The sequence below is a fragment of the Cervus canadensis genome, chromosome 17, assembly GCF_019320065.1.
Source record: "Cervus canadensis isolate Bull #8, Minnesota chromosome 17, ASM1932006v1, whole genome shotgun sequence".
In the NCBI taxonomy this organism is placed as follows: Eukaryota; Metazoa; Chordata; class Mammalia; order Artiodactyla; family Cervidae; genus Cervus; species Cervus canadensis.
In genome coordinates, this window is record NC_057402.1 from 44,102,609 (window position 1) to 44,118,161 (window position 15,553).

Sequence of the window (15,553 nt, forward strand, 5' to 3'; positions counted from 1 at the left end):
TTTACCAGTTGACGTAGCGTGTTTAAGACGATTGTGGAATGGTGCTTCATGGGACATTTTCAAGAGAAGTTCATTTGGAAGTGAAAAGTAGAGGTTGAGCAGTTTCATCCTGTGGCAGGAGCCCCCCCCCCGCCCCAGCATTTTTGTTTTTTATAATCAAGTAGTGCATTAGGAATAAATGTGTCATGTGCTGTTGTGTTTCTGTTCCTCACTGCCCCTTTGTATCTTGATGTGATCTTTCTCATCTCACCTCCCATCCACCCATCTCTCGTTTACTATAGGGACAAAGAAAAAACTGATAAAATCGTGACTTCTTTAGGATTAAAAATCGGAGCCCGAGAGGCACGGCATTCAGATCCTAGAGTTCAGATCAATGCTATCTGCAGTCAGTGGCTGCCCATATCTCAAGCTGTTCTTGGTATCCTTTATATTAATGGTTGTTAATGAAATCATAGATTTGACAGAACAAGAAAAAACAGTGTGTTATTGGCCATCAGGAGGTCCTCTGAAAATAACGCATGCCAATTCAGAGTAAGTTTTTTCTGGGGTTATTTAATATTTTACTATGAAACTGTATTAAATACTTTAGAAATGAATATATTAATATTAATTAAGATTAATACGAATCTGAATGTTCTTAAAAAACATTTTAAATTTTTGTTTCTTAATCCATAAAATCAAAACTCTTAGACTAAGATTTACATAGGAGTAGATACTTTAGATGCTTGTGTTAAGATCACTGGTTCATTATAACCCATATTTTCTTTACCTTGTTTATACTTTTCCTCTCAAATTAGTGATTCCAAAAAGACTTGATTTTAAGTGGCTTACCTTAACTAAAGTCATTTTGTAGGTGAATTTAAACTATCTTCTTTTTTTTTTTTTTAATTTTTTTTTAAAGACTTTTGTTATGTGGGCCAATTTTAGCATCTTTATTGAATTTTTTACAGTATTGCTTTTGTTCTGTTTTATGTTTTGGTTCTTTGGCCAAGGGGCATGTGGGATCTTAGCTCCCCGACCAGGGATCGAACCCACACCCCCTGCATTGGAAGGTGAAGTCTTAACCATTGGACCTCCAGGGAAGTCCTAACCAAAGTAATTTTATAGAGGAGTTTAGACTATTAAAACCTTCTTGTCACTGATCTGTGTGTACTTAGCAGTACCCATGGGGTGGGCTGAGAGTGCAGTGTCTGGGGAGTGGGCCAACAGTGGACCACAGAACTGTAATAGACACAGACCCCTACAGTGACCTCGCTCTGTTGGAGGACCTGCTTGTATCATAGCTAGTGGCTGGTGCTCGCTTCGGCAGCACATATACTAAAATTGGAACGACACAGCTAGTGGCTGATGGTGGTTTTATGCCAGTTGTTAGAGACTGAAACTGTATGAAAGATTTTGAGGACTTGGTCACAGGTAGCCGAACTCCTAAGCTCTGTTGTCCTTCCTCATTTGTTCCGTAGGATGTCAATGTTAAAGTATCTACCATGACATCCTTTCTGGGCTCTAGAGCGTCCATGAACTCCCTGAGATTGTATCCACGTTTTGAGATGTGACTTCCGGAGTGTTTCCTTACAGCCCAGGCGTCGTATAGACACAGGTTGTTACTCCCGTACTTTGCGCACAGCCTGTCTCTGCCGGGGTGAAGAGCACTTGCTCAGGCTTTTGAGGCCTTAACAGCAGACTTCAGCTATGGTGTGTCAGAAGCTTCCTAGTCCTCTCGACATTACAGCTGAGAGAGTGGAGAAGCTGATGTGTGCGGGATCACAGACTTTTGATTCTCTCCCACCAGAAACCCAGGCCCTGAAAGCAGGTGAGGTAAAGACGAACACGCCAGTCAATGTATTTTTGGTCATCCTAAGTCAAGACTACTCTAGACCAATTTGCTGAATGCTAGCTTGCTAAATAGCCAAATGGCCAACTGCCCCAGTAAACAATTTCACAAACATTTCTCCAGTTGCTGTTTGTTTTCTAACATTTCAGTTTTGCCAGAACCATTTTGCTCTGCTAGTGGAGTGAGGAGATCTGAGACCTCTCCCTTTTGCCCAGATCACAGTTCATAATCTTATCGTCATGCTTTGTCCGTCCTCTCAGGTATCCAGGAATGCATCCCTGAGGGGACTGTGTCTCAGGGCCTGTGGAACAGTGACTCCAGGGTCTGTGTTCCCTCCTGAAGCCCCGCACATGCTCGCCCCCTGAGAGGGAGCCTTATTTGCTCCCAGCTTCATGTGGCTCCATGAACTTCATCTGTGCTCATCACGCTGTCCTCTTTTTCTCCCGTTCTGTTGGATTTGCAGTCCCTGCCGTCAGATCACTGCTGTTCTCAGACCCATGGTTGACTCTCCTTTGTTAAATCTCTCAGCAAGTTCCCAGTCTTCCTAACTAGATATGTCACCACCATTTGACATAGTCAATCCCTCCTTCCTCCTTGAGACCCTTTCTTCTTTGACTTCTGGGCTTCCACCTGTTTCTCCTTGTCTCCCTGTTTCCCTGGCTATTTATCCCAACCCCCCCTCCACTTTTTTTAAATTAAAACAGGAGAAAAATCAAACAGAAGTTAATAACATATGTACAAGGGAGAGACCTGGGAAAACAGAATAACTTCTAAAATGTCTGAAACCCTCACCTTAAATACTGTCAGTGGTTAGAACTTCAAAGGGGAGAAAGGCATTTGCCATGGAAAATGAAAAAGTGAAAGTCTGGTTACAAAGAGTGTTTGCCGGGCCACAGAGTGGGCTCTGATCGCTGAGCCCTGCCAGATTTGCCCACCATACCAGCCCCTTCTCTTTGCAGATATTTCTGGTTACAGTTGTATTCCAGGAACAGGCCCTTTATCTCAATTCTTTAGACAACTAAGGGGACAGAAAAAGAACAACTTCCTAAGTTCTCTGCTCCTTAAGAACAATCAGCCTAAATTAACCCTCCGCTAAAGAAACACCTTGTGGAGTGGCGAAGTTTGTTCTTCTGCAGTTCTGCCTTTGAACCTTCTTTGTGGAGTTTCACAATCCAGAAGCCAAGTTGGTAGATTGTGTCTCATTAAGCCAGTCTCTTAGTCCTGACAGTAGGTTTAACTAGACATCTTTAAATCCATTTCTGCCAGCAGTGATGCAGGTGGGCTCTCAAAGTTAGGCTTCTAAGGTGCAAGCAATCAGGTATTTCTAAGAGGCATTTCTGTGAAGACAAAAAGGTTCATGGTTGGAGCAAATTATAAACCAGCTTCTGAACCTAGGGAGCAACCAGTCCAGATTTCTAGATGTTAGAGTCAAGTATCATTTGCAATTTGAAATGTCTTTGATGATGTCCTCCAGTGTTCAGGTAAACTTCCTGAGTGGCTTACACAGCAGTGGGCCAAAATATTGCCCCAAAATGGGCTACTGTGTGGTGGTCTCTCTTAAATTTTTCTCAAGTTGCAGAGCTTCAGGAGAGGAGCAACTTTGGTTCTCGGTGTTTCCACATCAAAAGTGGGAGGAAAAAGTGGAAATAATAGTTTGGAGAGTTATAGCCTAATATTTGAGGAAACCAGAAGAATTCAGGATCCAGGCCAGTTTACAGATAGTAAAACACAACCTCAAAGATGGTAACAGAACTAGAATCTAATATTCCCAAGTGTGTGTTACAGTTTCTGTTGAAACATAATTTTTTTTCTCTCTAAAGTCACTCTCATTTCTACCCAGGATAGCCAAATTAAGACTCATTTGTTTGCAGAATAAGTTTAGTTTCATTAAACTTGGCCTGGTTGTTTTTATAGGTTCAGCATGAATAGCAGTTCACCAGGTAGGCTCTTTTAAATCTCTTTTGCTGGAACTTTTCATAAGGAATCTCCAGATTGAACTAATAGCCTCTTGAGGCTAAGAAACCAAGCCACATCCTTGCCATCGGAGCTGGCTGTTTAGTCTTGATCTTTTTCCCGATTCTTCTCCATCCCCTTGACTTTTTAACTGTGGGATGCCCCAGGCAAGGCTTGGTATCTGGATCTCATCTGTCTGCAGTCACTCTCCTGCTCATCTTGTCCAGTCTCTAGGCTTCCCACGACAACGGCGTGCTCTTAATTTCCGCATTTGTTTCATGCCCCCATTTCCAGTCCATCTTCAAATCCTGTTTACTCTTCCTTTGAAATATATCCAGAATTAACTACTTTTCAACATTTCCATTTCTGCCTTCCTGGGGCAAGCAACCGTGATCTCTCACCTGGGTGTTATAATAGCCTTCCAGCTGGTATCCCTGAGTCTGTTCTTGATTGCCTGCAGCCAGGGTGAGCCTGTTACAATCGGAGTCAAGGCATGTTGCTTTGTTCCTCAAAGCCTTTCAAAGTTTTCCCTGGCAAGACTTCTGATAGATACTTAATTCTTACTTCCTTCTTTTCTTATTTGAATTTTACTCTTGAATTCTTTATGTGTAAATTATTTTGATGTAGGGTGATTTAAAAAAATTACTCACCAGTGGTTTTTTTTTTCTTAACCAGTATTTTTTTAATGTAGGTTAAGAAAAATGTCCATATGCTGATTAGGAAATTGTTAAGATTTATAGATTTAGGGAAAATCAATATCTTTGTAGTATTGCATCTTAATCTTCATTTCTAAGGTTTTTTTTTTGTTATCATGATATTTTTGTCTGTTTTATTTTCTAACTTACTTTTCTGAGAGGTTGGAAAAACTACTGATTATTTTATTAATAAGCTACCTTGTTGACTATTGTCCCTTGGTAAAATTCCTTAATTCTATCCCTTCTCCACTGGAAACAGTTATGAGGGCTTCTGGTGGGTAGTTAAGCCCATTTCCTACCTGGAGTTCCTCCAGCTCTCCTCCCACCCTGTCAGTTTTGCTTTTCTTTTCTCCTTTCTGCCAGTTCTCTTGCTCTCACCCTACTATTTTCTAGCAATCTTATTCTTTTCTAAATGGAATTTTTCTTATAGTTGTAAAAGATTATAGGTTGCTTATGTATTTAGATGATGCCATGTTCTAAACTTATTGTTTTCAGAAAAGCCTGGATTATTAAAGTAACATTTTTCTTTCCTGTCTGTTTAGCTTTTATGAAATGTGGAAGTGAAGATACCGCTCCAGTTATTATCTTTGTTTCCAAAATGTTTGCAGTTGATGCTAAGGCTTTGCCTCAGAATAAGCCAAGGTAAGGATCATCGGGAAGCCAGGCTGGGCCAGGGAGTTGGGGTGGGCTTGATGGGGTGCAGGGAGGGTGTGCGGTGGGGAAGGTGCAGTTCTGTCCTCAGCCCGGAACTCCTGTGTAGCAGCCCCTGTGGGAACATAAATTTCACTGAGTACTTGATCTTTTTGTGATCCCTCTGGAGGACACAGTTGTTGAAATCAGCTCTGGGACTGTTAATTCAAATTCATGTTCCAAAAAAACAAAAAGTTTGTTATTTTTTTTGCTACATCAGGTCTTTTTTGCAGCGTGCGGGCTTCTCTGGTTGCAGCAGACAGGCTTAGATGTGCCATGGCCTGTGAGATCTTAGTTCCCCAGCCAGGGTTGAACCGATATCCCCTGCACTGGAACGTGCACTCTCAACCACTGCACCAACAGAGAGGTCCCTGAATTGGCATAAACCTGAAGAAGAGCAGTTAGAATAGTGGTAGCCACAGCTAACAGTCATTGGACGTCAGACAGGTTCTAACCTAGGCTGTCTGTGTGCGTCAGTAGAGACTTTGGAACGTGTGAGTGCCTCTGCTGATGTCTGTGTGTCTTGTTGTGTGTGGAGAGATGGGTGGAGTGCAGCCGTGGGAGACAGATCCTTTCTCACATTTCTGAAGCCTTGGAGAATCTCTTCTACATCGTATGAACTGGTACGGGTCCTCCTCCCCCACTAGTATGAGTGATTAGATCCCAGTCGTTCGTTGGAATCATGGCACTAGTCTCCTAGCTGGTTCCGCTGTCCCAGTGTCTAACTTGGCCGGTCCACTTGCCATTCTCCCTTCAGGATCTTGATGTCTGGAGTGAAAAGATTCACTCTACCCAGGAGCTTGAAGGCTCCTCTTCTTTACTGTCCACATCTACTCTGGGAGGTTTCTGTGTGGGAATCTTTCAAATAACCTGAGAGAAAGAATATAAATCAATAGTACTTCTTAAGAAGGGCCTGGTACCTCAGGCATCATCTCAAATCTTGCTTTTTTAGGTTCTAAATAATAACGGTAATAGCACTAATAATTGGCTCCAGTTTATCAAGCTTGTAATATTCCTGCCTCGCTGTTGATTATGCCGTTTAAATCTAACAGTAGTTCTGCAGTGCAAGTATTTACTATTTCAGTCTAACCTGGGGAAGTTAAGAGGCCTTAAAAAGATGAAGTGAAGTAGTAATGCATTTTCCAGTAGTCATGTATGGGTGTGAGAGTTGGACTATAAAGAAAGCTGAGTGCCAAAGAATTGATGCTTTTGAACTGTGATGTTGGAGAAGACTCTTGAGAATCCCTTGGACTGCCAGGAAATCCAACCAGTCCATCCTAAAGGAAATCAGTCCTGAGTATTCATTAGAAGGACTGATGCTGAAGCTGAAACTCCAATATTTTGGCCACCTGATGTGAAGAGCTGACTCATTTGAAAAGACCCTGATGCTGGGAAAGATTGAAGGCAAGAGGAGAAGGGGACGACAGAGGATGAGATGGTTGGATGGCATCACTGACTCAATGGGCATGGGTTTGGGTAAACTCCAGGAGTTGGTGATGGACAGGGAGGCCTGGCATGCTGCAGTCCATGGGGTCGCAAAGAGACGGACATGACTGGGCGACTGAACTGAACTGAGTGTGCTTAAGGTCACATAGTTAGAAGGAGGCCAGAAGAGTATGTGAATCCATATCTGTCCAGCTGGACAGCCTACGGGCGTCCACTTCACCAGTGGGATCTGGCCTCCATCGTCTATGCAGCTTGTTAATCTCCACCGCTAGATCTCGGCAGCAGCCTTCCAGCCTGCTCACCGTTTTTAAACTCTGGGCCTTTGCTCTGACCATTCTCAACCACCATCTTCTCCAGTACTCTATCAGAAATTCTTACTGCATGTTTAAGTGCCTATTAAGTAAGATCCTGCTAGGAGGTTTTCAGGCAGTTCCTCTCCCCCCGAATCCCTGAGTCTGCTGCTTTGGCTTCCTTCTTAAGAACCAGTTTCTTGTGGTCACAGGGTGTGATGTTCAGACAGAAACTGCACTCCTTGCTCCCTTAGTTCCCATCATCTCAGCTCCCTGGCGCTGTGGTTACTGGTAGCACCCTTGCAGCCAGCTCCTCAGCCCTCTCTCTGTCTCTCGCCCAGCCCACCCCTGCAGCCGGCTCCACGGAGGTCAGGGCATGGACATTCAGCTTGGAATTCTGAGGGCGGGTGGTTTTGTGTTGTCACCTCTGTCCTTTCTTCTCCAGCCTCACCTCCCCAGTCTGCCCTTTGAATGTCCAGTCCACATTCTCACCTCTGGTCACCTTCACCCCTACTGTTGGTCACTGCTGTCCCCTCAGAACTGTCATCCACAGTTAGCTCTGCTACAGCCTCAGTAAGTCAGCACCCACAGACGTTCCTTGACTAGTAGAGCTCTGTTCTCTTGCAAGTGAATTTCTGTTTATTCTCAGTAAATTCTAGTTGACACAATGGGTTCTTCGAATAAAACCGCGCTGCCTTCTCTTCTGTCTGCTCTCTTTACCTGTGTCACCACTCCCAGCGCTCACAGCAGTGCCTGACCCGTCACAGGTGTTACCTGGGTGGATGCATAGATACGTTGATGGACAGCAAGACTCTGTACATTTGATGTTAACTTCATGAATGTAAATGCTAATCTTGTTATGAGCTCTGACAAAATGGGGATTTAATATATGTGAACAGATATGCTTCTTTCTTAACCAAAGCTCAAATAAAACCACATTTACTTAATGTGATGATTTTATCATTTCTAATTCCTTCTGAATGGAGGATATAGCCACAGATGATGAGTATGGAATTTGGAGTCAGATCTGGGTCTGAATTACGGCGCCTCTGTTTATTGTCCATGTGACTCTGGGTCGAGTTATGTAATTCTCCTAAGGCTCCAGTTCTTATTTGTAAAACAGGAGTAAGAATACCTGTGTCATCTAATTGTTTGGATAAGTATGTGCTGTAATATATGCAGAGTAATTAACACAATGTCTGTGCCATAGTTATGAAATAGTTTATTTTCTTGGGCACCAAATTCACTGCAGATAACTGCGGCCATGAAATTAAGACGCTTGCTCCTTGGAAGAAAAGCTATGACCAACCTAGACAGCATATTGAAAGCAGAGATACTACTTTGCCAACAAAGGCCTGTCTAGTCAAAGCTATGGTTTTTCCAGTAGTCATGTATGGATATGAGAGTTGGACCATAAAGAAAGCTGAGTGCCGAAGAATTAATGCTTTTGAACTTGGTGTTGGAGAAGACTCTTGAGAGTCCTTTGGATTGCAAGGAGATCAAACCAGTCCATCCTAAAGGAAATCAGTCCTGAATATTCATTGGAAGGACTGATGTTGAAGCTGAAGCTCCCATCCTTTGGCCACCTGATGTGAAGGGCTGACTCATTGGAAAAGACCCTGATGCTGAGAAAGATTGTAGGCAGGAGGAGAAGGGGATGACAGTGGATGAGATGGTTGAATGGCATCACTGACTCAATGGGCATGGGTTTGGGTAAACTCCAGGAGTTGGTGATGGACAGGGAGGCTTGGCATGCTGCAGCCCATGGGGTCGAAAAGAGTCAGACAGGACTCAGTGACTGAACTCAACTGAACTGATAAGCCCATTGGAAGTGACCATTTCTGTCTGTGCTAACCAGTGCATCAGTTTTGTTTGTTTGTTTTATTTTTTTTAACCTCCCTGTTTATAGTGATAATAAGGTATTCCATGTTTTTTTTTTTTAATTTTTAATTGAAGGATAATTGCTTTACAGAATTTTGTGGTTTTCTGTCATATATCAATAAGCATCAGCCATAGGTTAATTCATACTTTTCAGATACTCTTACAAAAAGTCTAGAAGCAAGATAAGTTACTTAAGGGTTGATTGACAGGGCCGCTGGAGTGTGTAGCCTGAAGAAGAGAAGGGTGAGGGGAAGGGTGTGAGGGCAGATGATCAAAAGGCAGGGAGAGGGGAGTACGTTTGTTGGGTGTTGCTCCAGAAGACAGAACAAGAGCCTAGAAATTTCATCCTGTGTGTGAAAGGCCTCTAACACTGAGAGCTTCCAGTGGAGAGGAGCTTATGCCAGCATATGTGACTTCCCGACAACCCTGAGCAAGCCATCCTCAAAGGTCTCTCCCCTTTTTTTTTGTATCTGATGGCACAGCCCTGCCTCCTGCATTGGGGTGGGTGTGACTACAAGGGGCCAACTCCTAGAACCAAATTCATCGATTTCAAGGGGCAGGTGCTAAGGGAATAGAAGTGGTGTCCAGTCCTGAGGGGAGGTCTTGTCTAGCAGGTGGGTGTCCGAAGAGGACAGCAGTGGACAGCTGGTGACTTATGTGTGGGGCCGCCCACATGATGTAGAAAGGGGATTAGGGCACCTGAAGTCAGGAGCTCCAGGAGCACATGGCATGTAGCATGCACGGGACCAGTGCACTCTTGTACGGCCATCTGAGTGGCTTCCAGGAGAGAGAAGGGGAAGGGAATGGTGGGATGGGAGACGAGGTCATCAGCCGGAGATGGAGGCGTGAACAGGAGTCATAGTACCAAAGTTGGGGGGTGGTAGAGGAGGCAGGCACAATGTGGCAGGATCAGGCAAGGTGCCCCACCCCCAGGCGAGCCCCCAGCAAACACACAGACATGTGCCCTCACACCTTTCCTCTGGTGGAACTCAGGTCTGGCACCGTGACTGATAGTCACTGTTGGACCTTCTGTCCGGCCTGATTGCCAGCATTCAGCCTGGCCCTTCCCTTTGGACCCTAGTTCGCCGTGGAGGTGTATTTTCTTACTTTCATGGAGAAAAGCTCGCTTTCTTACTGAGTTCGTCTGCGTATCTCTCTGTTAAGAGTGTTCTGAGCTGTGGTATCTGTTACTCATTCCCTTTCTTTTCCGGCCATTTGCCCTATAGAGGAGGATCGTGAGTGCCTGAGGATGGTTCCATGCTGTTGTGTGTGACTGAGGGGACACGGGCTCTTGCATGTCATCTCATGAGCTCAGAGTAGCTGGGGACGCAGCATTCCCAGTGGAGGAGGGAATGGCAACCCACTCCAGTATTCTTGGCTGGGAAATCCATCCATAGAGGAGTCTGGCAGGCTACAATCCCTGGGGTCATAAAGAGTCAGACACAACTGAGTGACTAAACAGCAGCAGCAGGGTTCCCAGAGAAAGCGTGATAGGCCTTCTCTTCTCTTGCTGCGGTGAAGGAGAGAACTCGGAGAAACTTTGCACCAGGAAGGGCCGGGGGACCAACCACCGTCTTCTCCAGCCACGTTGTCGTTCAGTCACTAAGTCGTGTCCAACTCTTGGCAACCCTGTGAACTGCAGCACGCCAGGCTTCTCTGTCCTTCACTATCTCCTGGAGTTTGCTCAAATTCATGTCCTTTGAGTCAGTGATGCCACCCAACCGTCTTATCCTCTGTCGTCCCCTTCTCTTCCGGCCCTCAAGCTTTCCCAGCATCCCGGTCTTTTCCAATGAGTTGGCTCTTTGCATCAGGTGGCCAGAATACTGGAGCTTCAGCATCAGTCCTTCCAGTGAATATTCAGGATTGATTTCCTTTAAGATTGACTGATTGATCTCCTTGCTGTCCATATTAATACTAGCTGTTTCTTGGCTGGAACAGACTGAGATCCTTGCTGTGGCCAGGTGTTAACATGTCTGTGGTGTCCTGTAGACCTCTCACTCAGGAGGAGATTGCTGAGAGGCGAGAGCGTGCAAGACGAAGGCACGCGGAGAAGTTGGCAGCGGCGCAGGGCCAGGCACCCATGGAGCCCACCCAAGATGCAGGCGCCCTTGAAATGAGTTCACAGGGAGAAGAGCCAAAAGGTACAGCTTTTCTCAGTAGTTTCTCCATCCTCGGTGATACGGATGGAACACTCGTCCTTCTGCTCTTGGGCTTTTAGCTTTGAAGGTAGCTTTCATCAGTATACTTCTATCCTTGGTGTTTCCTTGCTCAATCTCAGCCAACAATAGTGTCTTCCTTGTCGCCTCTCTTTCTCAGCAGCTCCTGGATGCAGAGAGCATCTGGGCACTCATGCTTCTTCTGTTTCCGGCAGGTGATGAGCAGGAGGTGGAAAGTGAGACCCCCAAACCCGTGCCCCCGGAAGAAAGTGAGCAGGAGTCTTTTATCGCCTTCGCTCGAGTGTTCAGTGGTGTGGCACGAAGAGGAAAGAGAATTTTTGTCCTGGGACCCAAATACAGTCCTCTTGAGTTTTTGCAGCAGGTAAGAACAGGAAGTAAAACATTCGTATATTGTTTCATGGTTCTGCTTTCTTGTTCGATTAGTGATTACCTTCTTGGTAGGTGTGTTTGATCTCTAGGGAGGCGCATTTGAGTGAATCTCTATGCTTCCTCTTGTGTCACTTTGGTACAGTTTGATAAATCTGTCTCAAGTGATAGCATTTAGGGAATTAGGCTAGTACAAGAATCAAGTTTTCAAACCTTATTTAGTTAATTTATAAGGCTTTTCTAGAAATTCAAGGCTAGAGGAAAGAACTGAGAAGAACAGATGTCATGGTGGAGCCAGGACGATGCCAGGTGTTCAAGACATAAAGATCCAAAACCCAGGTGGCACAAGCCAAAGGCATGGGCCTTGAACAGGTGATAGGCAGCCGTTTCTTGGCAGGCAGGTCCCAGACATTGATCAGGAGGGTCTGACAGTTGGTGAACAGCCAGCATCTAAGTGTGTCTGGACCAAAGGGTAAATAAGAAACCACAAGCCAGAGCTGTCTCAGAACATTTTTGGACATACAGAAGGTGCGTATGTGGTAATTAAATGATAAAGGTCAGAGGATGAATGCCAAAGGTCCAGGGAGCCAGGCAACATCAGCGAGAAGCTGTGAGTTGGGGGCTTCTAAGATGCTCGTGCTCCTCTTGGCGTGGGTAAACCAGGAGTGCTGCTGTGCTTGGCTGTGATGAGAGGGGGAGGTGGTGGTAGAAGTCTGTGCCATCAGCTCCTCCTCGCCTTGAATGTTTATTCCATCAGTGTGAGCAGCAGGTGGATCCTTGGACAAATCCTTGGACCTGTTGCCATGCCGAGTGGTGACTGAGCAGTTTGTGCTCGTCTGTGACATGTTCAGATTTAGCAAGGAGAAGTACAGCAGTTGGTGTGTTTGGAGTTACTTTTTAGCAGAGGGTAAAAGTGTTGTAATATTATAAAAATCTACTTGTGATCTTCTTACCATCTTGGTTACCATCTATCCATAAATGTATTAAGTATAGTTCTCCATTTATTTAGGTCATTTAAAGTGTTATCATTTTCTCCATAAAAATCTTTAATCACTTTTGTTACTTATGCCTAACTCTCTTATGTTTTGTTAGTATTCTGAAAGTTACTGTTTTAAATATATATGTATGTACTTTTTTCTCTACTGCTAATCTATAGACATACAGTTAGTTAACTTTTGTATGTTGGTCTGTGTATGACTATCTTGCTAAATTGTCTTACTAATTGTAATTTTTCTGTAGTTCTATAGAACTACAGAAATGGTTCTAGAATGGTTCTACTGTCTGTGCATGATTCTGTTTCTTCCAGTTTGATCCTTATATTTTAAATTTCTTCCAGCCTATCTTTAGAGCTCCCCTATAGAGTTGTCAGTGAGTCAGAACACACACATGTACATGTAGCCTGTACCTCAGAGGTCATCATTTTCATGAAGTTTCCAAGTCTACCCTAACACAGTAGCTTGTCTCTCCTCTTGAGATTTTATACATTTACTTACCTGTTCTTCCTTTTTTGCCATTCACTCTATGTTTCCAGTGATAATTATCTTTTTGTATGTGATGTCCTGGACATTTTTTCCTCTTCACAGCACCAGCACAGTGCCTTGGGTACCAAAGATAAGTCGGTTCCTTTGTTGACATGCCTTTGGGGCACTTGAATTTAAATGGAAATTGTTGAAAATTCAAGACTGTATCTTGAATAATTTGAGACAGAATCTCCATGAGAGTAAATGTGATGTAGAAAGAGTTCCATGTATCTCATCTTTGCTGTATGAGTGTCGTGTGTCTTCTCACCAGAGTCCCTGACGTTTCACAGCACGCTCTCTCCCACATTAACAGCCCAGCCTAGAAGAGTGGCTGTTTGGCCCTTACATGGCATATTTATGACATCTAACTACTCCTCAAAGTTATTCACTTTCCTGTGTTACTCAGCACTAGCACCAGCCCTTGTCATATGCTTAAAGGACATTATAAGATTGTAATTGACATGACAATATAATAATGTTAAAGCTATTTTAAGTGATAATAGTAACAATGAGTGTTGAAAAAATAGCCCAGTGGTTCTGGTGTCCAACAGTGTCTGACACAGTTCATATAAATACTGGCAAAGGGTATGGGGATTTTTGTGTGTTAATACTTGCTACCAGGTCACAGCAGAATTTATATTAGCCATAAAGTTTATGATTATGTGGAATTCTTGACAGGTTTTATGTATATGAGAAGTCTCTCTAGTTCAGAATTTACTCATAAACTGAGACTTATTTTTATATCACACCATTTCAGATCTCAATATTTTGGGTTTACATGAAATGTGACTGCACTATACCTTATTTATGAATCAAAGTAACTTTGTAGGTATTAACCCAAACCAGTTTTCCTTTGACGTCTCCTAACTCAGCTTCTGTTCTTTTTTCTTTTTGGCCCAGGTGCCGTTAGGCTTCTCAGCTCCATTAGAGGACCTTCCCCCGGTCCCCCACATGGCGTGCTGTACGTTGGAAAACCTGTACCTTCTGATGGGAAGGGAACTGGAAGACCTCGAGGAGGTGCCTCCAGGAAACGTGCTAGGTAGGGTGATGCTGTGTGTCACATCTGTGCTCCGTTCCGAGATGTGGCCTGACATGTCACCCACATCACGTGAGATCTCTGAGGGAAGTGACTTGGATCTCATTCTTTTTTTTTTTTTGTTTATTTTGGGTCGTGTCCTTTGGTTTTAACCTAGTGCATTTCAGTAATCAGCATGTGCAGTAGTGCTGTGCTGTGCTTAGTCGCTCAGTCATGTCCGACTCTTTGTGACCCCCTGGGCTGGAGCCCACCACGCTCCTCTATCCACGGGGATTCTCCAGGCAAGAGTACTGGAGTGGGTTGTCATACCCTCCTCCAGGGGTTCTTCCTAACCCAGGGATCGAACCCAGGTCTCCCGCATTGCAGGAGGATTCTCTACTGTCTAAGCCAGCAGGGAAGCCCAAGAATACTGGAGTATGCAGCCTATCCCTTCTCCAGGGGATCTTCCTGACTCAGGAATTGAACTGGGGTCTCCTGCATTGCAGGCAGATTTTTTTTACCAGCTGAGCTACCAGGGAATCCCATTTACAGCAGTAACTTGCTGTAAATTATGGTAGGGAAAAAAAAAAGTAACTGCTTAAGAAATCGGTGACTAAGCTGAGATTCCATTCATTTGGGGATGAGAAAGAATTTCTGCTCACAGTAAAGTCAGTTCAGATGAATAAGACACTTCTGGCTCTAAAGTATCAGAAACTATTCTGATATAAGGGTCTGTCTTCTTCCAGGATTTTTTAATCCATTGAATGTTGTTTTATATTATAAATCCATAAATACTGTTCCTCATCTCCATAATGTTCATTACTTCTTTGCGGACTTCACTTTTAAAGGTCCTCAGTGCAACCTTGAAGCTCAGATGAAGGAATTTTCTTTGGATGGTCATAGTCACTCTGGGTGTGATATGGAATGCTGGGTCCTGTTCTGAACCCTTGGAATCCTTGTCAGGTGTAGAGTTATTTATGGGGTGACTCCTTGGGCTCCAGCTTCTTTTTATGTTTTAGAGAAATGGTCTAGACTGCTGGTCTGGAGCTGCTGGATTTTGTCCACTTTAGTCCAAGAAATTTGTGTTTTGATGCTCCCTTGCAGAAATATGTAATTAAAATTTTTTTTTTCATTGCTTTTTTTGGGGTATGAATTTCTAGCCTCTCCTCAGTGTTACCCATTCTTTTCACCCCCTTTGGAAAATGCTGTTGAACCCTAACAATTGACATGATTTATGAGCTTCCATAACGAGCAAAATATTTTTTATCAGGAAGGACATGGGAAGATGAATAGAAAGCACTCTGTTTTTGTTTATAAGCCTTCCTTGTGATTCCTGTATTCCTCACGCTCAATTACTTTTTTTTCTTAAATGGAAGGTGAGGTGGAAGATCTCTAACACAACGTCCAAGTGAAAAGAAGTACTGAGTAAGGGTTCAGTGCATGGTTTCTGTCGGATCCCCTCCAGTTAAGGGTTGTTGTTTGTGCTCTCTCCCCAGCAGAGGTCAGGAACATGATGTGCAGTAGTTCTGGTTTCCTTCTGTCTGTTTCTAGATAGCCGTGTGCTGCTCAGCCCTGAGGCCAGCTGTGTTATGTCTCTCTCATCTGCCTCCTAAGGCAGCCGTAACCCTGCTATCTGCAGGAGACCTCCCACAGATTAAAGCTTTCTTTGTCTTGGGGAAGAGAGAAATA

At 44.0% G+C, this 15,553-nt stretch overlaps 1 protein-coding gene across 1 annotated transcript in view; it reads left to right on the forward strand.

Annotated features, from left to right (window-relative positions):
• Positions 1-15,553, forward strand: part of EFL1 (elongation factor like GTPase 1) — a 111,597-nt gene that overhangs the window by 21,914 nt on the left and 74,130 nt on the right. The window contains exons 10-15 of the mRNA XM_043489784.1: positions 282-418; positions 1,688-1,810; positions 5,022-5,121; positions 10,776-10,927; positions 11,158-11,324; positions 13,750-13,888. Coding sequence (XP_043345719.1) covers positions 282-418; positions 1,688-1,810; positions 5,022-5,121; positions 10,776-10,927; positions 11,158-11,324; positions 13,750-13,888 — 818 coding nt within the window. The remainder of the gene's footprint in view (positions 1-281; positions 419-1,687; positions 1,811-5,021; positions 5,122-10,775; positions 10,928-11,157; positions 11,325-13,749; positions 13,889-15,553) is intronic.